The sequence below is a fragment of the Salmo trutta genome, chromosome 14, assembly GCF_901001165.1.
Source record: "Salmo trutta chromosome 14, fSalTru1.1, whole genome shotgun sequence".
Taxonomy (NCBI): domain Eukaryota; kingdom Metazoa; phylum Chordata; class Actinopteri; order Salmoniformes; family Salmonidae; genus Salmo; species Salmo trutta.
In genome coordinates, this window is record NC_042970.1 from 81,217,032 (window position 1) to 81,240,083 (window position 23,052).

At 44.8% G+C, this 23,052-nt stretch overlaps 1 protein-coding gene and 1 pseudogene across 2 annotated transcripts; one reads left to right on the top strand and one right to left on the bottom strand.

Annotated features, from left to right (window-relative positions):
* Positions 1–5,958: 5,958 nt before the first annotated feature.
* Positions 5,959–19,551, bottom strand: LOC115147614 (alpha-2-macroglobulin-like). Of its 2 annotated transcripts, none has more exons than XM_029689892.1 (37): positions 19,471–19,551; positions 18,411–18,498; positions 18,025–18,205; positions 17,498–17,654; positions 16,986–17,038; positions 16,604–16,624; positions 16,202–16,367; positions 16,021–16,105; positions 14,674–14,824; positions 14,453–14,573; positions 13,924–14,033; positions 13,647–13,820; positions 13,017–13,250; positions 12,592–12,658; positions 12,376–12,518; positions 12,120–12,269; positions 11,607–11,759; positions 11,382–11,469; positions 11,043–11,193; positions 10,567–10,792; positions 10,356–10,482; positions 10,156–10,277; positions 10,022–10,073; positions 9,864–9,947; positions 9,581–9,757; positions 9,146–9,221; positions 8,886–9,042; positions 8,733–8,807; positions 8,145–8,307; positions 7,731–7,921; positions 7,276–7,491; positions 7,008–7,132; positions 6,710–6,800; positions 6,545–6,613; positions 6,336–6,441; positions 6,175–6,228; positions 5,959–6,055 (listed from the first exon to the last, which is right to left on the bottom strand). In XM_029689892.1, the coding sequence occupies exons 2-36, from the start codon at positions 18,494–18,496 to the stop codon at positions 6,188–6,190; spliced, it is 4,389 nt and encodes a 1,462-aa protein (XP_029545752.1). In that variant the 5' UTR covers positions 18,497–18,498; positions 19,471–19,551; the 3' UTR covers positions 5,959–6,055; positions 6,175–6,187. The 2 variants fall into 2 exon arrangements, with proteins under 2 accessions (XP_029545752.1, XP_029545751.1); XM_029689891.1 differs by having other exon boundaries at positions 12,376–12,521.
* LOC115147902 (endonuclease III-like protein 1) lies at positions 19,145–21,608 on the top strand (annotated as a pseudogene).
* The last annotated feature ends 1,444 nt before the right edge of the window (positions 21,609–23,052 follow it).

A 23,052-nucleotide genomic window follows, 5' to 3' on the forward strand; every position in this document is an offset into this window, starting at 1 on the left:
CACGTTTGTATATTGTCCCATACAATTATCGGCACTTAAATGTTTTGTTCCCAAAACAAATAGCGACCTGACAATACCACTGACATAATCCTTGCAGATATACCAGAGTGCCTAAGATGTGTCGGGGTCAGAGGTCCATTTGGAATTAACAATGTGAGTGTAAGACACTGAGTTCCCCCAGGAGACTACAGGGTGGATTGGTGACCACTGCTTTACTGGATCCAACTGACTGTCAGGGTCCTAATCTGAGTTTATGGATAGAATGCACTTTATCATTGCACCCTTAAGTGACCACTGAATTGGGTTGATATGTATCCATTAATATACTGATGAAAAATATAACACAACATGCAACAACTTCAATGATTTTACTGAGTTACAGTTCATATAAGGAAATCAGTCAATTGAAATAAATTAGGCCCTGATCTCTGGAGTTCATATGACTGGGCAGGAGCGCAGGCATGGGTGGGCATAGGCCCACCCACTGAGCCAGACAATCAGAATTAGGTTTTCCCCCACGAAAAGGCTATACTACAGACAGAAATACTCCAGTTTCATCAGCTGTCCGGGTGGCTGGTCTCAGACGATCCCGCAGGTGAAGGAGCCGGATGTGGAGTTCCTGGGCTGGTAGGGTTACACGTGGTCGTGAGGCCGGTTGGAAGAACTGGCAAATTCTTTAAAACGACATTGGCTGCGGCTAACGGTAGAGAAATTATTCAGTTATCTGACAACAGCTCTGGTGGACATTTCTGCAGTCAGCATGCCAATTGCACGCGCCCTCAACTTGACAGCTGTGGCATTGCGACAAAACTGCACATTTTAGAATTGCCTCATTGTCCCCAGCACAAGGTGTACATTAGAGGTCGACCGATTATGATTTTTCGACACCGATACCGATTATTGGAGGGTCAAAAAAAAAGCCGAAACCAATTAATCGGCAGTTTTATTTATTTGTATTAATGACAATTACAACAATACTGAATGAACACTTTTATTTTAACTTAATATAATACATCAAATCAATTTAACATCAAATAAATGAAACATGTTCAATTGTTTAAATAATGCAAAAACAAAGTGTTGGAGAAGAAAGTTAAAGTGCAATATGTGCCATGTAAAAAAGCTAACGTTTAAGTTCCTTGCTCAGAACATGAGAACATATGAAAGCTGGTGGTTCCTTTTAACATGAGTCTTCAATATTCCCAGGTAAGAAGTTTTAGGTTGCAGTTATTATAGGACTATTTCTCTCTATACTATTTGTATTTCATATACCTTTGACTATTGGCTGTTCTTGTAGGCACTTTAGTATTGCCAGTGTAACAGTAAAGCTTCCGTCCCTCTCCTCGAACCAGGAACACATCGACAACAGCCACCCTCGAAGCATCGTTACCCATCGCTCCACAAAAACCACGGCCCTTGCAGAGCAAGGGGAACATCTACTCCAAGTCTCAGAGCGAGTGACGTTTGAAACGCTATTAGCGCGCACCCCGCTAACCTGCTAGCCATTTCACATCGGTTACACCAGCCTAATCTCGGGAGTCGATAGGCTTGAAGTCATAAACAGCGCAATGCTTGAAGCATTGTGAAGAGCTGCTGGCTAACACACGAAAGTGCTGTTTGAATGAATGCTTACTTGCCTGCTTCTGCCTACCACCGCTCAGTCAGACTGCTCTATCAAACCATAGACTTAATTATAACATAACACAGAAATACGAGCCTTAGGTCATTAATATGGTCAAATCCGGAAACTATCATTTAGAAAATAAAACCTTTATTCCTTCAGTGAAATACGGAACCGTTCCATATTTTATCTAACGGGTGGCATCCGTAAGTCTAAATATTCCTGTTACATTGCACAACCTTCAATGTTATGTCATAATTACATACAATTCTGGCAAATTAGTTCGCAACGAGCCAGACGGCCCAAACTGCTGCATATACCCTGACTCTGTTGCACATAACGCAAGAGAAGTGGCACAATTTCCCTAGTTAAGAAATTCATGTTAGCAGGCAACATTAACTAAATATGCAGGTTTAAAAATATATACTTATGTATTGATGTTTAGGTACACATTGGTGCAACGACAGTGCTTTTTTCGCAAATGCGCTTGTTAAATCACCCGCTTGGCGAAGTAGGCTATGAGTCAGTGATAAATTAACCGGCACCGCATCGATTATATGCAACGCAGGACAGGCTAGTAATATCAACCATGTGTAGTTAACTAGTGATTGTGTTTAGATTGATTTTTTATAAAATACATTAATGCTAGCTAGCACCTTGGCTCCTTGCTGCACTCGCATAACAGGTAGTCAGCCTGCCACGCAGTCTCCTCGTGGAGTGCAATGTAATCGGCGTCCAACAATGCCGATTGTTATGACAACTTGAAAAATCGGTCGACCTCTAGTGTACATGTGTCATCAGCTTCTTGATAATTCCCCACCTGTCAAGTGGATGGATTATCTTGGCAAAGTAAAAATGCTCACCAGCAGGGATGTAAACAAATTTGTGCACAATTTCAGAGCTTTTTTCATGCATATGGAACATTTCTGGGATCTTTTATTTCAGCTCATGAGACATGGTGATATAGTTGCGTTCACTACTGTTTAAGAATTCCTGAGTACTGTCCAATCAAGAGGGCTTGTTAAATCTTCTCTGAACTGAAACATTTGGTGTTGTACTGCCGTCAAAAGTAGAGTGATTGCTTAGTTCGACAGCAGTCAACCCAGAATGTATTTTCTTTCCCATTGTCAGGTCATGAGCATCACTGCTTTTCTAAAGTTCTGTTTTCACAGCACACTCTTACTCCCAGTATGTTTGCATACATTGTGTTCATAGAATTTAGCGAGTCGTGTTGTCAGTAGGGCTCTATAGTAGCTGTTGGGTCGTCAGTTCTGTTAATCACATTGATTTGTGAGGTGTTTACCACCACATCATGCCATGCCTTGGCCACACCATTCATCAAATCAAAGTTTATTTGTCACGTGTGCCGAGTACAACAGTGAAATGCTTACTTACAGGCTCTAACCAATAGTGCGGGAAAAAGTGTGTGTGTAGGTAAGTAAAGAAATTAAACAGTAAAAAGACATTTGAAAATAAGAGTAGCAAGGCTATATACAAACACCGGTTAGTCAGGCTGATTGAGGTAGTATGTACATGTGGGTAGGGTTAAAGTGACTGTGCATATATGAACAGAGAGCAGCAGTAGCGTAAAAAGATGGGTTGGCGGGTGGTGGGACACAATGCAGATAGTCCGGGTAACCATTTGGTTACCTGTTCAGGAGTCTTATGGCTTGGGGGTAAAAACTGTTGAGAAGCCTTTTTGTCCTAGACTTGGCACTCCGGTACCGCTTGCCATGCGGTAGTAGAGAGAACAGTCTATGACTGGGGTCTTTGACAAATTTTCAGGGCCTTCCTCTGACACCGCCTGGTGTAGAGGTCCTGGATGGCAGGCAGCTTTGCCCCAGTGATGTACTGGGCCGTACGCACTACCATCTGCAATGCCTTGCGGTCGGAGGCCGAGCAATTACCGTACCAGGCAGTGATGCAACCGGTGAGGATGCTCTCGATGTTGCAGCTGTAGAACCTTTTGAGGATCTCAGGACCCATGCCAAATCTTTTTAGTTTCCTGAGGGGGAATAGGCTTTGTCGTGCCCTCTTCACGACTGTCTTGGTGTGTTTGAACCATTCTAATGTTGTTGATGTGGACACCAGGGAATTTGAAGCTCTCAACCTGCTCCACTACAGCCCTGTCGATGAGAATGGGGATGTGCTCGGTGCTCCTTTTCCTGTAGTCCACAATCATCTCCTTAGTCTTGGTTACATTGAGGGATAGGTTGTTATTCTGGCACCACCCGGCCAGGTCTCTGACCTCCTCCCTATAGGCCGTCTCGTCGTTGTCGGTGATCAGGCCTACTACTGTTGTGTCGTCAGCAAACTTGATGGTGTTGGAGTCGTGCCTGGCCATGCAGTCGTGGGTGAACAGGGAGTACAGGAGGGGACTGAGCACACACCCCTGGGGAGCTCCAGTGTTGAGGATCAGCGTGGCAGATGTGTTGTTACCACCTACCCTCACCACCTGGGGGCGGCCCGTCAGGAAGTCCAGGATCCAGTTGCAGAGGGAGCTGTTTAGTCCCAGGTTCCTTAGCTTAGTGATGAGCTTTGAGGGTACTATGGTGTTGAACACTGAGCTGTAGTCAATGAATAGCATTCTCACATAGGTGTTCCTTTTGTCCAGGTGGGAAAGGGCAGTGTGGAGTACAATAGAGATTGCATCATCTTTCTGGGATAATGGTGTTGTGAGCCATTACCAGCCTTTCAAAGCACTTCATGGCTACGGACGTGAGTGCTACGGGTCTGTAGTCATTTAAGCAGGTTGCCTTTGTGTTCTTGGGCACAGGGACTATGGTGGTCTGCTTGAAGCATGTTGGTATTACAGACTCAATCAGGGACATGTTGAAAATGTTAGTGAAGACACCTGCCAGTTGGTCAGCACATGCCCGGAGCACACGTCCTGGTAATCCATCTGACCCCGCAGCCTTGTGAATGTTGACCCGTTTAAAGGTCTTACTCACATCGGCTACGGAGAGCGTGATCACACAGTCGTCCGGAACAGCTGATGCTCTCATGCATGCCTCAGTGTTGCTTGCCTAGAAGACAGCATAGAAGTGATTTAGCTCGTCTGGTAGGCTCGTGTCACTGGGCAGCTCGCGGCTGTGCTTCCCTTTGTAGTCTGTAATAGTTTGCAGGCCCTGCCACATCCGACGAGCGTCGGAGCCGGTGTAGTACGATTTAGTCTTAGCCCTGTATTGACGATTCGTCGCAGGGCATAGCGGGATTTCTTGTAAGCTTCCGGGTTAGAGTCCCGCACCTTGAAAGCTGCACCCTTTAGCTCAGTGCGAATGTTGCCTGTAATCCATGGCTTCTGGTATGTACGTACAGTCACTGTGGGGACGACGTCCTCAATGCACTTATTGATAAAGCCAGTGACTGATGTACTCCTCAATGTCATCGGAAGAACCCCGGAACATGTGCCAGTCTGTGATAACAAAACAGTCCTGTAGTTTAGCATCTCCGTCATCTGACCATTTATTTATAGACCGAGTCACTGGTGCTTCCTGCTTTCATTTTTGCTTGTAAGCAGGAATCAGGAGGATAGAGTTGTGGTCGGATTTACCAAATGGAGGGCGAGCTTTGTACGCGTCTCTGTGTGTGGAGTACAGGTGATCTAGAATTATTTTCCCTCTGGTTGCACATTTAACATGTTGGTAGAACTGATTTAAGTTTCCCTGCATTAAAGTCTCCGGCCACTACGAGCGCCGCCTCTGGGTGAGTGGTTTCCTGTTTGCTTATACAGCTGGCTGAGTGCCCGCATTGATTGTGGTGGTAAATAAACAGCCATCAAAAGTATAGCTGAGAACTCTAGGCAAGTAATGTGGCCTGCAGATTATCACAATATACAACTTCAGGCGAGCAAAATCTAGACACTTCCTTAGATTCCGTGCACCAGCTGTTTACAAATATGCACAGACCGCCCCACCCTCATCTTACCGGAGTGTGCTGTTCTATCCTGCCGGTGCAGCGTGTATCCCGCTAGCTGAATATCCATGTCGTCATTCAGCCACGATTCCGTGAAACATAGGATATTACAGTTTGATGTCCCGTTGGTAGGATATTCGTGAACGTAACTTCTCAGGAGATCATAGCCAGGACTCAATCCCTTGTAAGATGTTAATATCATTTAGTGGTAATGTGTCCTGAGCCCATTCCCTGATGAGAACTAAAAGAACCAGGCCTTCACAACTACAGGGGTCCATGACACAGACTGAGGAACAAAAACCCAAAGCTGTGTAAAACAGTTACACGGATTAACAGCACAGATGGAAACTAGACCTCCAGAGAGCTGCTCTGTTTACTGTACCCCCAATCACATCAGTGTAACAAAATGATCCAGAAAAGGGTTCTAATGAAAAACTTTATTTCCAGTTCCATAGTTTTACTTCAGCACTTGAAAGACGTCTCAAGGGTTGCAGGTGTGACCTCAATGTCATCTTCCATCTGTCGAGGAGCAAATCCATTACCAAACTGACCAGCATTTAGATTAAAGGAAGACTGGCTCCCTAAATCATTTATAGTATATGAGTCAGCAATAATTCCAGATTTTAAAAAAACCTCACCAGCTTGGAACTCCTACTTGCAAGGGAAGACGTATTCTGTCTCAGCCTGGTCACCTGTAACCGTAAGACAGGTTAGTCAGAGTAAATGAAAACAAGTTGCCCAAATGTTCCTCAGAAGAGGGGGAAAATAACATTTTGGAAGGGTTAGTAGAGCAACTTACTTGGCTGGTAGTAGTCATAGATTTTGACCACCGCTGGCTTTAGATTCTGTACTGGGAGCTCCTGTATGATGTCCAGGGTGATGTGGAAAGGAAATAGCGATGTCAGCTGTTGGGAGAAAAACAAACATATTGCTCATTATACAGCAATATCTATTCTTTTTAAATGAAGCCCATTATATGGAGTGCCATGCGAATGGTTTCCACCTCACCTCTGTCAGGTACATTAACACATGGTCATCTTTGATATCAACACGATCCACTTGACTTGAACCCCTCAGCTGTGAAGACAAGTCATTGATATTGCATGGACACAAAAAAAGGGACACCGATGAGGCAAGACCTCCATGGATAAAGGTCACACCACAACAACTCACCCTCCCCAAAGAGTCTGGATCTGGGGAAAACCCAGAGAGCATTTTCAAATCCACTATAATCATATTGGTGGTGAGCTCCTTTCCATGATATCTGAGAAAGACATGATTGACAACTGCTTTTAATAATCAAATGCTTGGATTATTTTAGCCATAAAGACCAGGCTGCTGAATGAGCCAAGCCGAGGTACCAACTAGAAGGTCAATAACCCTGATTCATTTGGGTCAAACCCATTCTGCAAGTCATGCGCCAAGACAACACATTTAAAATAATTAATACAAATGGGTCCTTCATTCTTACCGAGACTGGAGCTTCAGCGTGACTCTGGGTCTCAAAGACTTGATGTTGCAGTCCACCTCTGGAGTCACCTGGATACTGAGCGTTGTGCTTCTGGTAGGAGTAGGGACGTTGTAGTTTAGCACCACCTGGGATAGACAAGAGGAAGTCAGGGAAACCATCCTGTCCATATACAAACATTTTATGACCCAGAAGAAACATCTTCCCTGTAATGTATATTAAAGCGCATCTTGCGCCACAGGACTGGGAGCAGAGATGTGTATTCACTGACCTGCACTGAGGCACAAGCACTGCCCTTCACTTCAACGCTGTACTTCCCTTCTGTGTCCTGCAGCGCCCTCTCCTGGTACAGAAGCTTGTTGTTTTGGTTCACATGGAAGAGGCACCGTTCCCCACTGGGAGACCGTACCGTCACTGTGCTGCCTCCTCCTCTACTGAACACCCTGGTGGAGTAGAGAGCCAGGGCCTGTAGGGCCACCACGGTGTCCTAGACATACAGACCACAGGACAATACCTTCAATGACAAAGACCGTTTTTAAAGGGTTGATTTTTCCAAATTCAACAGTTGCTAAAGTGACTATAGCCCAATTCCATCCATTATGATGATGGTTTCTAGGCTCTGTACCAGTGGAAGTGAGCCTCACCAGGTTGGACATGAAGAACAGAGTTCTGCCTGTACTAGTGCACAAGGTGCCATTTCAGACCACTGGTGTTTGGGAAGTATACCTGTGTGGAGGAGAAGCCTCCGTAGGCGTTCTGCTGCCTCACCAGCCACCTGACGATGCGGGAGGCGTAGCCCAGGTCAGAGGTAGACCGAGAAGAGGCACTGAGGGACGCCAGCAGAACGTAGGAGCTGATCTCCACCTCCAGGGAGGGTGAGGTCTCCGAGGAGGACTGGGACCAGTGCAGGAGACCCCCTGAGGGTTGAGGAGCACACACACCCACACTTCAGGATAAGGACTAGCTTAGTTGTCCTAATACAGACTAGACAAAACAAAGTCCTGACCTCCCCAAATCAACTTTGGCTGTTTGATTGGACCCATCTTGAGTGCCAGATGGGCCAAAGGTTTGCACTTTTAGGAATACTCCATTATCCAGGCAAGACAGCACTAACAGATCTTGGACCAGGATATAGCTCACCCTCTTGAAATGAGATGGTGTCGAGGTGCTGCAGAAGCCGGGCCCGTGTCTCCATGTCACCTGCCAGGGTGAAGGTGTAGGCCAGCAGAGCAGTAGCGTAGGTGTTGGACACATCACTGGTGGAGTTCTTCAGGCAAGACAAGCTGTGGTCCACAACAGGATCCTGGAGCACAGAATAACAGCAGCACATTAAGACACAAGCCAGCCTGGTCCCATTCAACTTGCAGTTCAAATTGTTGATTAGTGACAGCTTTTTGCTGAGGAATGGGATCATTTTTTCCTTGTAAAATTTGTAAACGGTATAAATTGTGTCTATGCAGGGCTCCTCTGATAGAGGCCTTGGTCTCAATGGGATTCTTAAAATAAAGGTGAAAGCAGACAATACAAACAGATCTGGGACCAGGCTAGAGAACATATCAGTAGTAACAGATCTGCTTATATAACGGCCATTCTTTGTTATTTCATAGGCTACTTTCAGACAAGTTACTTCATTGTCGAATCTTTAGATGACAATTCATGTAAGACACACACAGATTTCATACAGGAGGCTAAATGAGTTGCGAGAAATGGTTACGTGGAGCTACTTACCGACACGGACATGTTGAGCTCCAGCATTGAAGCAGTGATGTAAGCCGTCAGTGTGACTTCATCCGTCACTCCACCCTAGAAAACAATGTTAAAATACTAACTGCATCTAGCCTGTTGATTTAACATCCTTCAGTTTGTTAGCAATATAAATACCTTCATTCTGTTGTTCAAGAGCTTCCCTAAAGTTCTGAAACAGCCATGTTTGCCTTGTTGACCTTCCAACCAAGTCTTGGACTGCTCCATTGTTGCCGGGTCAACATAGATGAAAGACTGGGCTTTGCCAAAGGATCTCAAGACAAAAGCAGTCAGCCTGAAGAAAGAACTGGATTCATTTAAAAGCCCTGACATCACATGTCAACTGTCCTATCCGTCATTGAAACTACCAGTAGGTGAAAAACAAGCCAAGTACTCACCAGGTGTTCCCCAAGCCTTGTCCAAACGTGCTGTACGCACCATCAGCATTCTTGTAGTTCAGCTGCCTTTGGTAACCTGCCGGTGGGTTTTTAGCATGAACAGTGACCAAGTGGTTGTTCTACTCCCAGAGTTGAGCCCCAAATGGCTCCCTATATCAGGGCTCTCCAACCCTGTTCATGGAGAGCTACCCTCCATCCAAGCTGTAATTAACCCCATTCAGCCAGCTAATTATTAGAAGGGGAGCTAGACTCTCCAGAAACAGGGTTGGAGAGTCCTGCACTATGAGACAGTGTCAATATTCTACCATCAAATGACTTCAGTAGGAATCCATGTGTTGGGTCAGTGATATCAAAGTAAATCCTCTAATTGGACAAATCCAGCCCGGTTTGTGGATTTGGTGTCTAATCAAGACAGATTTTAAGGGACTCTCCTACCACTAGTGAGGAACTTGGTGGCCTTGTCTAGGATGGCTGGCGTGAGCTGCTTTGTATTCCGCAGGTACTCCAGGATGTAGATATTGGGGGAGAGCAGGGCCATATTCTGCTCCCCACAACCATACGGCATCTGCAACAGTCCATCCAGGTTGTTGAGGGCCCGACCCAGGATGTCCCCTACAGAGAAACAAGGGACTTCTGTTAGACTGTCCTCTTTAGCAAACAGCAGCATCAGCACTGGAGAAGCGTTGTCTTCCCACCACTACACAATGGTTTCTTTTACCCAGAACAGAGAGGGAAATCCTAGCAGAGCCATCCACCACATTCTGGGGGAGTTGTACTTCCACCTCCTCTGTCAGAGCTTCTCCTGTGGACACAAACATGCGCTGAATGAGGATGATCACAACCACCGTGAACATTCAACGCTGATTCATTACTGACCAGTAGGACACAGCAACCAGTTGTAGGTGTGGCTCTTCTCTGTTCCCTCAGCCTAGAGGAGAGGAGAGGGATTCTTTTCAGAGGCAGTTACACCAGACACTATCTGTGCAACCTAACAGCAGTAGACCACATACCTTCACCAGCAGGCTCCGTGTGACTGTGTCAACGCGTCCTCTCTCCGGTACGTTCACAACCCCGTTGCAACACGCAGTGTGGGACTGGACAGCCGCTGCACTAACGGACACGTTCAGAACCCCTACACGCAGTACAGCACAGGTTACACAACTCAGGTTGACATCCATTCTGCCGTTTCAACAGTTGAATGAAGACTAACCCAGGACAGAGGGGGCCATTGTCCAACTGAAGGTCTTTCTTCCATTGGCACACAAGCACGAGGAGTCCTGGACATCACGCGCAGGTGTGAGAGTGTAGTCGGAGGAAAGAGCTGGAGTCACAGAAACCTGCCAAAGAGGAACACGTCCTAAGATAACATGGTACGACAAAAACACTACAACTCAAGAAACCATCCTGGTGCACTGTCGTACCATGATGCACTTGGAGAGGTAATTAAACACGGTGGCCTTCAGCTCAAAGTGCTCTCCCCGGATGACTGAGTAAGGCAGGGTGAGCTCCAGGAAGAAGGGCTGGAAGACCGTGAGCTCCACCAGAGGAGCCAGACCGAAGCCACTGGGGGCCAGGCAGAAGACCTCAGTCTCCCAGGTGGTGATGGTGTCTGGGACTGTCAGGGGGACATCTGCTGATCCAGACTCCCTGGAATACAGAGGTCAGAGTTCAAACAGAAAGCCACCAAGTGTCCAATAGAGGGGACTAATTTCAACACCGTTTGTTGTTACAAATGCATTTAAGCTTTATCTAACCAGGGACACCCATTGAGGTCAAAGGGTCTTGCCTACAGTTTACAGAGGTTCAGGTTCCTAATCTACACCACTACTGTTTTGATATGAGGCAAGAGCTAAGAGGGCTTTCACCAGAGGTCAGCCTCACTGTGCAGAGCACTTACCCAACTTCCACAAGATCCCAAATCCATGTCTCAGGGAAGAATGTACGGACCGTCTGTATGGGTGGCGGAGGTGGAGCGGCAAGTCCACCAGCCACAGCCATTTCAAGTCTAGGACCCGCTGATCCAGGCCTAGCCATTTGGCTGTAAACTACTACTAACACAAAACATGGCCATTATTGTCAAGTTAAAAATGGACTGAATGCTGTGCTCAGTGAGTGCATGCAGTGTTTAGACCAGTTTAACCAGGCTTTGTTATTCTAGCAAAAAGTAATCCATTTCCCAAGGTTCAATAAACACTTCTGGCAATGATGAGAATAAGGGTTGGTAAGGACATCTCACCATAGGAGCGATAGTACTGGTTCCCCTGGTAACTGAGGCAGGAAGGTACTCTTATATCCAGGTTAGTCGCTAGCTTCAGTCCCAGTGTCTAGAAATGTCAGAAACAACTAATTATTAAGAAATGTCCATTTGTCATTCTATTAAGAATATCAGTGTAAGATGAACACATGGTAACAGTATGGGGGCTGATTCTTCAAGTTGAGAAAACAGGGCAGAAATATTTACCTGAAAAACTGCATAAGGATCATTTGTCTCCTCAGACGGTCCATATGGGTATGGCATTATGGATCTCCTTGGTCTAACACGTAAACATGCTACTGGATCTTCAAGCTCGTAGGGAATATAGGTCGTCTCCTTGACTGGTAACAAATCAAATATCTGGAATGGGACAAAAGGGAGGCTTGAAATTCTCTTGTTCATTGGGGACCAAACAGGACTGAAACTGGGAGGACTACTTGGCCAAGAATAAAAGGACACTCAATTTTGGTTTTCCATTGCTACATTTTTAGAAAGTTGTCCTATCAACCCAGAACATCAATAAGGAGGTGCTTTCCAGTTACCCAGAGTCAATAGAAAGCGGGCCTCAAGCCAGAGAACCAGTCTCATTACATTTGATAAAAGCTCCCCAAATAACCAGATCCACTCCATGTCTGCTGTAGTCACTGGTTGTATTCCCAGCACCACCAAAACTGTAGGTATGGTGGTACCACTGTTGTTCACTTCAGTGAGCTCCGTTACCTTGTCAGCATCCAGCCTCTTCCCTGGCTCCATGATGCCAACACTCTGGTCCACAGCACTGAGGCCACAGAGGGAACCGGGCTGGGCCGAGAGATGCAGGGTGTTCTCCTCCCCTGGGACAGCGTTGGAGGGCGAGAACGCCACCAACACCTGGCATACACATCAGATACCATTACTCCAGCTATGATACAGTCTGCATGGAAATACTGGACACCTTTCATAAAGTGGCAACAATGACAGACTCCTGCACACACACCTTGTTCCTGAAGCATTTCTCAGTGGGGAAGTTCATGCTGTGGGCGATGACAGTCTCACTGGGTAGCATACTGTACACCAGGAGCTGAACCACCGGTGCCAACTCTGGAACCACTGCCAACTTCAAGGTGACGTCACCCTCAGCTACTGCAACGCAAGAGCAGGTCACTGTCAAGCGCCTTCCAGAACGGTCAGAATCACTTAATGAAACACTCACCAGGACTGTCCTGCTGCACAGTAACATTGATGTGTCCATGCTGAACTATGACCCCTCTGGATAAGGCCTGGAGGGAAAGGGAACAGTTCTCAGCAACTCAGAGAGGAGACGTTGCAACCTGGACTCATGGGGGTAGACGTAACATGGTAAACAAATCCAGGACTCCAATTAGTATGATACGTTAGTGGATGTCCATCATCCATTTCATATATGTTACGAATTTGCTAAATGTATTGTTTATACATTAGCTAGGTTGGGTTACCGTGGTTGATTAGCAGTATTGGTGTAGTTTAGGAACATCCTTCCTTTGAAAGTGTGGCTGGGGCAACGTCTGAAATCATCCTGGTCAAAAGGAGTGCAACTAGGAAATATGGTGCTATTTGAGAGGCACCATGTGTTTGCAGGTTGTTCCTGGTTCTACTCACCAGGTAGAGGACATCCACAGAGCCCTTTGGGACAGTTTCCCCTACGATGGCATAGCGGATGGTGATTGACACTGCCTGCCCACATGCCAGTGGTTCCTCCATCTTCTGAATAGCCAGGGAGCTGGACGGTTTACTGTCTGGGGCAGCGGGCTGGATCAGTGAGAGGACGTGTTGCCCTCTGTTGAAATAGGGGACCCTGTATCCTGGGTACTCCACTTGTGGGGTGTCACTCACCTGGAAAGGAACAAAAGGAAGAGTCTAACTAAAGGCCCAATCCTAAATCTACCCCTAGACACCGTCCTATATACAGTGGGGATCTGAGAGGATAACAGGAAGCAATATAATAACAGATCCACCTTACTTCCACCTAGCCCATCTTGGTCACAGCATGTTAGGGTCATGGCCTTAGGGCAGCGTTTCCCAACTGTCCTGGGGACCCCAAGCGGTGCACGTTTTGGTTCCCCCCCTAACACTACACAGCTGATTCAAATCTTGATGAAGAATTCATTATTTGAAGTCAGCTGTGTAGGGCAACAAACTAAACACGCACCCCTCACGGTCTCCAGGACAGTTGGGGAAACGCTGGCATGGAGTATAAAGTCTCTCAAACCGACAAGGAATCATACTTACTACGAGGTTAATATTCTCTCTGGGCATACTGGTTGTGTTGACGGAGAACCTGGCAATACCCCGACTGTCCGTGGTTAGGTTCTGTAGTCGTAGATATGAGGACCAGCCTTTCTCCTCAAACAGGTAGACTAACATGTCAGAGATGGGTGTGTTGTTAAATCCAACAGCATTTATCTGAGGAAAAGGTATGAATGAAGTGACACCACATACTGGTACTTCAGGAAGCAGGACAAACAAAAAGCATCCACAAGTCAACAGGAACACCATTTGGACTTACCTTGCCTTCGATAATTGATCCATGCTCATAGATTTGGGGTGTGTCAACAAATGTGAATTCTCCAATCACATAGGAGAGCTCTACATTTTTTTCCTCTGACAGTGTAATACCTGTCAAATGAAAACAAATAATAGGATGGTATATTTCACAATTACCAGTACCAACACAATTGCAGTGCAGCTTCAACAGAATATTAAAACCAGAAGAATAAACAGCATTATATAAAACCAAAGGTCAAAAAGCTCTTTCTTACCAACCTTGAGCCAACGCAGAGTAACCCAAACTCAGTCCTGGACCCCCCCTGGGTGCACCTCAGTTTCTTGCCCAGCACAACAGCTGATTCAAATCATCAAAACTACATCACGAGATGGTTATTTGAGTCAGCCGTGTAGCGCTCGGGCAAAAACCAAAACGTGAACCCAGGGGGGCCCCAGGAAAGTTAGGGAAACCCTCATCTAATGAAACAGGCAATAGTTACATTGAGTCAATTACACGATGCATCTCATAATGATTGTGATAGAGGACTTGCCTGTCCCCTCCTCCTGAACTTCTGCACGGAAACTAAACACGTCTCTCAGCAATTTCTCTCCTGCATTCTTTGTGAAAATCGCCATGTTGAAGGCATAAGAAGCACAGCCAGTATTGTCCATCTAGGAAAAGCAAGCAGAACCACAAAAACAGATTTAAATCCCATTCAAATGTAATCTGTTGGTAAATACAGCACTACTAGCTATAGGAAAGCATACAAACCTCTAGCGACTCTTCGTGGCATGGAGGTGTGTAATCAGGAACTCCTTGTGGATTTCTCTCATCAATTGTTATTGGTATCACTGCATTGTCCACCAAGGGTCGGCACAACTTCACCCCTGCTTTACCAGGTACAGGCTGCCCATACGTGTATCTGATTTCAATTCACAACAAGACAAGTGTCAATTTCCTACATCCAGTTACCATATTAAAAACAGAACACCTAAAGGCTTGTGCATTCCTGCAGGCTTTAAGTCACATGTTTAACATGGTCAATGAATCTGGACCTGTCTTCATAGAGCCTCAGAATGGGAACAGTTTTAACTAGAGATCATAATGAACAAGGTCACATGTCAGGGTGGGACCTGATCCTAGAACAGCAATCCTAATCTGAGAACCAAGAACTAGCTGTTCATGTTAATGCCACTATAGGTCTTCAATTAGCATGGCTCATTAATGCAGACCACATGCATATTTAAGTATTTTAATTAAGTGCATTTCCACATGAAGCTACAGTACTAGCAGAGGCTGCTGCCTACAGACTTGAAATACTAGTCACTAATAATGCTGACATACCTTGCATTACTCATCTCATATGTATATACTGTATTCTATACCTCTGACATTGATCATCTATTCTTAATTCCATTCCTTAGATGTGTGTATTAGTGTTAAAGGAATTTTATATCTTGATGATAATAATCAATTCGCCTTGACTAATGCCCAAGGTTTGTAAGACAATGGGCTAAAATAATTATTTTTATTCATGAGAACGTTCTGCCGTCAGGATAACAAAACAGTCATTATATAGTTCTTGCTTACTTACGCACATGCATTTACACACAATCCGTTGGTGACCTGCATCCCCCATAAACTTCTCACACTGTTTATCACTATCCAGAGCTCAGCCTGTTCTTTTCCCTCAAGGTTAGGACTCTTTGAAGCTTTTACTCCCTTGACCATCTGTCTCTATACTAATTGCATACACACATTTCTTTCCCTCTTCAGTGGTTCCTGGACTTTCCGGAACTAAATCAGACTAATCGATCCCTACATTGATTATTCATTAACCATGCTGTATGACTAATAATTCATCATGGTTTATTGATTCATTTACCTTTATTAGATATTTCTCTTATCAATTAGGCATTTGTGAAATTGTTACATGTACTAAACACGTGTATGTGACTTACTTGTATTTAAGATCCAAATCCTTACTTTGAAATGTGAAAGTAAATGAAATACTTCTAATAGTATTTCAACCCAGGTCTGCATTAGCGTAATGAGACTAGAATGACATTTAGTGGACTAACTACAATACATTGCAAATCACCAATAGTGTTTACTCACTCTGCACACACTTTCACTTCATACTCTTCTTGAACAACGCTGATCTTGTCAGTGAGGTTCATCTGGATCTCAAACTTGGGCAAAACTACAGAGAAAAAGAACAGCAGTCAACTCTAGAACGTTCCAGGGTTGTGATGCATTGATTCAACATTACCTAGCATGAAAGAGAAACTCAACCTACCATACTTTTCTACCTTGAAGTTGTGGTAGATTTTCTCTTCACCAATCCACACTACAATAGTATAGGATCCTACAGGTGCTTCAGAGTTCAGGGGGTGAGAAAGCTGCAGGATGTTGCCACGGGATGTAGTGTTGACCCACTGTCCAATCCGGTTGTGATTAACATCCTGTTGGTTCATAGGAAGGGGAACGTTCAGCAGGACAAGGAGTCAGCTCTATTCATGACATTTCTATCTGCAACATGCATTTACTGAAGGGGGCCCAGATCACACAACGCTGACTGGAAGTATTTGGCTACGTTCTACAGTAGGTGGAAATGAGGACCTAGCTAGCTGGGGGGAGTCATAATCTTGCAGTATTTACACTGACAGTCAACATAAAGTTAGACTAACAAGGATCTTACCTCAAGTTCCACAATGTTGTACTGTGAAGGGCAAAGACAAGAGATGGGTTCATGTTTCATTAATAACATGAATTCCAAAACAGCAGAGTAGCATAACTGTCTACAACTACAGGAACTAGACAGGTGATTGGCTTGGTCGCTTAACGTAAACATCACATGTAGCATTTGCACTGGCAATTCAATCTCAGGAAGAGATGATCCCATACATTCCATTGTGACCTACATGAATGGAAACCCCATGTCCTGGCTGGCTGATTGCTGTACATAGTGTTACATAATACCAGATTGCTATGGCCATCACAGTATTGTGACACTTCTGTATTTTGGTCTGAAACAGTAGAGACTGAACTAAAATACATACTATTGTATATTTTCAACTCACCAGCTGATTGACAGGGCTAAAATTGGTATCCAAGGTGACGACTCTAAAATGCACTGTAGACAAACACAATAACAATATTAGAAGCATCATTTCAGACAACTTTCTCAAAATTCCAACGATTCCCAGAAATACTGGATGAGGATTTCCATCCTGAGTGAACCCAGTGGGTTTACTGCATCTGCACCACATTCCTGAACAACGAGGCTCTTCAGATGTCTACCGTATCCATCTACAATCCTCATAAGCCACGCAGAGTGGACAGGACCAGACTGCGGGGCAATGATAGTGTTCTTTTCTACACAATTATTGCCTGATGCATTTCAAACAATACTTCATTCTAATACAGTTATAGCCTCAAATAAACAAAGGGAACATGGTGGGGTCGTGGAAGACTGTTGATATCAAAATGGGGTCAGGGGCCCAAAAAGTACAAAGCCCTGGAGTAAACCATCACCCAATTGTCCTGTTGTTTCTCAGCAACCAGACTGAAGGTGTACTGGCTCTAACGTTACCCGTTTGTCCTGGGTTGTAGATTGGTTTGTCCGTTTGGATGAACGTCATGGGGCCGTAGGGTTTGATCATGACCCTTCTCTCCTCTGTTGATAGAAATGTTACCCCTCGAACCTCCACCTTAAAGTTCTGCACTTCGTCGCTCTTCACATGAGGGGCCTGTCAGAGACCGAGACAGGGCAACACCGGTGAACTAACGGACCGATAACATAGGACATTAAAATGTGGTGCCGTGTGGCCCAGCTGGTAAGAGCGTGCCACTAGCAACTTCAAGATAGAGCGTTTAACTCCTGCAGGGATCACATTATGCACTCAGCGTACTTTAAGTTACATATATAAAGTGTCTCGATAGTATATGCTAGCATGCAATCAAAACCTGAATCGGAAGAAAAGTTCTGGTAGGCCACCACATTGACATTTCCCATAAAATAAGCTGGCGTTGCACAAAGAACCTAAGCGATGCAGCAAAGCTGAGAAGTACATTACACTCTTATTGGAATGGCTCGATGTCCACCAACGCTGGGCTGACCTGAAACTGGAAACAGCGGTGAAACTCTTGGTCAGAACTCTCGTGGAGAAGTGTTTTGTTCTGCCCGTCGGCTATCAGCGATATGGTCATGACCAGGGTCTCGTTGGGCTGCAGAAGGCTGGCACAAAGCTTGGCCTCTGAGCCTGCCTGGATCACTGCAGGAACGGCTACCATGTAAACCCTACAGAGAACACACCCGGCAACAGGAAAATCAGTACCCAATGACAGGATACCTCTAAACACAAAGCCAAGTGAAATATACAGGGGGGATAAAGATCTGCAGCAAGGGTAGATGAAAAATTGCTCTAAATCTGCTGACAGAACATTAAACCGAGACAAGCAAGTCTGACCATTAAATTCTAACTTGTGACTGCAGATTGACTTACGGTCTTGGAGTCTCTTGACAGACACAAAGCCAGTGAATGCAGGCAAAGAGTATCCATCTCCAAACCTCAAGCCCAGGAAGAACCATGACTAAAGGAGAAAAATAAACCACCAACTCTGTTATGACCCACTGTATACAGGTTGTGTCTAGATGGGATACAGATTGTCAATTGACTTTACCTATAAGGTTAGAACTTACACAGCAGGATAGGATCATTAAATGTAGGAGAATTAGGTTAAGGGTTGGCTAATAAAATACAATTCTACAGGGAAGGGGGTGAGAGACATAACAATTGGATTTTAAATTCTTTCCTGGGCACTGCAAACCATATCAGAAGCATCCACCCACTGACATACTACCAGACAGGGCGAAGCAACCCCAAACAGGCCCCAACCTGGTCTCAGACCATTTCATACGCAAATCCAAAACACTCAAGTGTGATATATTACATGTGTGGATGTCCATCAGCCGTTTCATATGATAGGTTAAAAACCATGCAAAAAGCTAACATTATCTAGGCTAAACATTAGGAGTAAAGTTAGTTAGCATGTTGGCTAACCTTAACCCTTTTAGCTAAGTAGATGAAGTTTCTTATTACCCCAGATGTTATACGTCAGTTTTATTACACCCACCCCGCCACTATTTTAGTTTCTGCCTTATGTAACTGTCAGTCTTCTGTAAAATACCAAAGTTAATATTTCATACAGATTTCAGTCTGGCAGATTTACATATACTATGTTACGTATAGTCCGTGAGACCAGGCTGCAGACACAGGTCGGTAAAAAGGCTCAATTGCATGGAGGTTAGTGTTTTGACTTCTAGACCGAGTTACAATATCTCGGTCTAGAAACTGGGCGCCAAACACAGATTGCAAAAGTGTGTCTAGCGTGCACATGGATAAAGTATTCTGTTGCTAAACCCTTTCGGATTGCATTTGGTATAGCCTGTAAAAGACCAGATGCAAATACAAAAAAAATGTTTTAAAACTGACCGCAGACCTGTTTTGGGTATAAGATTGCAACACAAGTTGCTATAGCGCCTGTGACCCCAGGCATACTCATCACAGCGGATTGTTTGTGGACTCAGTCGAAAGTAAATATCCCCCGTCCGTCATGTCCCTATAAATATCCTTAGTTCCGGACTTTTTTTTCTAATTACTATGCGCTCGCACCTGCTGGATATTCAGGGTAATTGAATCAATCCCCTCCTATCACAGCCATTCAACTCTGGAACCGTTTTAAAGTCACCATTGGCCGCATGGTAAAATCCCTGAACAGCTTTCTTCCTCACTTGCAACTGAGTTGGGAAGGACGCCTGCATCTTTGTAGTGACTGGGTGTATCGACACACCATCCAAGTGTAATTAATAACTTCACCATGTTGAAAGGGATATTCAATATCTGCTTTTTATTGTTACCCATCTACCAACCCATCTGCTCTACTTTGTGAGCCATTGGAAAACCTGCCTAGTTTTTGTGGTTGAATCTGTGTTTGAAATTCACTGCTCGACTGAGGGACCTTACAGATAATTCTAAGTGTGGGGAACAGAGATGAGGCAGTCAATACTGCACACAGTGTGTACATGCAACTTATGTGACTTGTTAAGCACATTTTTACTCCTGAACATATTTAGGCTTGCCATAACAAAGAGGTTGAATACTTATTGACAAGACATTTCAGCTTTTTATTTGTAATTCATTTGTAAAAAAAGACATATAAAAACAATTCCACTTTGACATTATGGGGTATTGTGGGTAGGCCCAAACAAATCTCAGTGTAATCCATTTTAAATTCAGGCTGTACCATGTGGAAAAAGTCAAGGGATGTGAATACTTATGAATAAAACCTTGACATGTCTTCTCTCCTACCCCCCCTCCTCCAGACCAAGGTGAAGTACCTGAAGCAGATGTCAGTGATACTCCAGAGAGAGTTTAGAGGGGACATCCCTAACACAGTGGAGGGTCTGGTACGACTACCTGGAGTTGGACCCAAGATGGCTCGCCTGGCACCAGGTCTCTTGCATAGGTAGGTATGGCTCATATAGAACTACAAATCCCATACTCTAGTCTGCATGTTGTTTTGTGGTGTGGTCTGATCAAGTGCAGAGTGGTAGTTCTATTGGATTATATAGCGGGCGTCTTCTCATGGGATAGTTTCCTTCTACTTTTTGTGTGTGTGTGTGTGTGCGCCGTGTTTGTGTGAGTAGGCGTGGACACACACTTCCACCGTATCTCCAACCGGCTCGGATGGACGAGAGGTGGGACCAAGAACCCAGAGGAGACACGCAAGGCCCTGGAAGACTGGTTACCAAGGTAACCAGACAACAACACTTCCTGTACCTCTGACCCATCAGGTCACTCGTTAACCAGTCACTGACCAATCAGATCCCTTACAGCAGGAAAGGAAAACATTTGGCCTTGTGATTTCTGTCTGACATGATTTTGATGAAGACTGGGATGGTGATTGATGATCTTCCTCTCTCTTCCCCGACACAGGGATCTATGGAGTGAGATCAACTGGTTTCTGGTGGGTTTGGTCAACAGGTGTGTCTACCTGTCAATCCTCTCTGCTCCGTGTGTCTGAACCAGCACAGCTGCCCCTCCGCCCACCAAGCCTCCCCAGCCAAGAGGCCTAAAGCTGGGTCACCTCGCTCACCACACTCCCCCAAGACCTCCAGGGTCAAGCTGGAGCCTGGTTCCCTTGGTTTGGGGTTATCACCCCCCTCCTCCTCCTCAGCCACACCTGTCAAAGAGGAACCTCTGGCTACCGCCCTCTCCCCTCCTCTGCTGCCCAGAAAAAGGAAGTCCAAAGCCAAAACCTTCTCTCCATGATACGACAGAAGGGGGTAGAATCCCTATAGAGATATAGGGACCATGTCCCAATTCTCTCTCCTTCCTCCCAAAGTGTGCCCTTGTCACTTCCCTTGACTGATTTGAAATGAGCGGTACTAGAAATATGGTGGTAACTCCTACTATCCCAGTGGTATTAACTTCTTTAGTGGGGAGACCATTTGGACCGCATTTCTGTGGACCCCATTTATTTTGCTAGAATTTCTCAACCCCACCCCAAAATAACCTTCAAATCGTTACATTTAGATTTTTACGTCAACTAATAAATAATTCATATTTTCATATCTTTATCAAAACTGAACCAATAAATAAATGTACTCAATAAAATGTTATTTTTCAAATGATCTCAAACACGTTTGTATATTGTCCCATACAATTATCGGCACTTAAATGTTTTGTTCCCAAAACAAATAGCGACCTGACAATACCACTGACATAATTCTTGCAGATATACCAGAGTGCCTAAGATGTGTCGGGGTCAGAGGTCCATTTGGAATTAACAATGTGAGTGTAAGACACTGAGTTCCCCCAGGAGACTACAGGGTGGTTTGGTGACCACTGCTTTACTGGATCCAACTGACTGTCAGGGTCCTAATCTGAGTTTATGGATAGAATGCACTTTATCTTTGCACCCTTAAGTGACCACTGAATTGGGTTGATATGTATCCATTAATATACTGATGAAAAATATAACACAACATGCAACAACTTCAATGATTTTACTGAGTTACAGTTCATATAAGGAAATCAGTCAATTGAAATAAATTAGGCCCTGATCTCTGGAGTTCATATGACTGGGCAGGAGCGCAGGCATGGGTGGGCATAGGCCCACCCACTGAGCCAGACAATCAGAATTAGGTTTTCCCCCACGAAAACGCTATACTACAGACAGAAATACTCCAGTTTCATCAGCTGTCCGGGTGGCTGGTCTCAGACGATCCCGCAGGTGAAGGAGCCGGATGTGGAGTTCCTGGGCTGGTAGGGTTACACGTGGTCGTGAGGCCGGTTGGAAGAACTGGCAAATTCTTTAAAACGACATTGGCTGCGGCTAACGGTAGAGAAATGATTCAGTTATCTGACAACAGCTCTGGTGGACATTTCTGCAGTCAGCATGCCAATTGCACGCGCCCTCAACTTGACAGCTGTGGCATTGCGACAAAACTGCACATTTTAGAATTGCCTCATTGTCCCCAGCACAAGGTGTACATTAGAGGTCGACCGATTATGATTTTTCGACACCGATACCGATTATTGGAGGGTCAAAAAAAAAGCCGAAACCAATTAATCGGCAGTTTTATTTATTTGTATTAATGACAATTACAACAATACTGAATGAACACTTTTATTTTAACTTAATATAATACATCAAATCAATTTAACCTCAAATAAATGAAACATGTTCAATTGTTTAAATAATGCAAAAACAAAGTGTTGGAGAAGAAAGTTAAAGTGCAATATGTGCCATGTAAAAAAGCTAACGTTTAAGTTCCTTGCTCAGAACATGAGAACATATGAAAGCTGGTGGTTCCTTTTAACATGAGTCTTCAATATTCCCAGGTAAGAAGTTTTAGGTTGCAGTTATTATAGGACTATTTCTCTCTATACTATTTGTATTTCATATACCTTTGACTATTGGCTGTTCTTGTAGGCACTTTAGTATTGCCAGTGTAACAGTAAAGCTTCCGTCCCTCTCCTCGAACCAGGAACACATCGACAACAGCCACCCTCGAAGCATCGTTACCCATCGCTCCACAAAAACCACGGCCCTTGCAGAGCAAGGGGAACATCTACTCCA

What these genes read in the sequence shown, in the direction of transcription:
- LOC115147614 (XM_029689891.1), bottom strand. Translation starts at nt 18,496, where the DNA reads ATGGTTCTTCCTGGGCTTGAGGTTTGGAGATGGATACTCTTTGCCTGC. An exon ending in AGTTCAGGAGGAGGGGACAG is followed by an intron (nt 14,034 to 14,452) that starts GCAAGTCCTCTA and finishes TTCATTTGACAG; the next exon opens with GTATTACACTGTCAGAGGAA. An exon ending in CACGGAGCCTGCTGGTGAAG is followed by an intron (nt 10,074 to 10,155) that starts GTATGTGGTCTA and finishes CCTCTCCTCTAG; the next exon opens with GCTGAGGGAACAGAGAAGAG.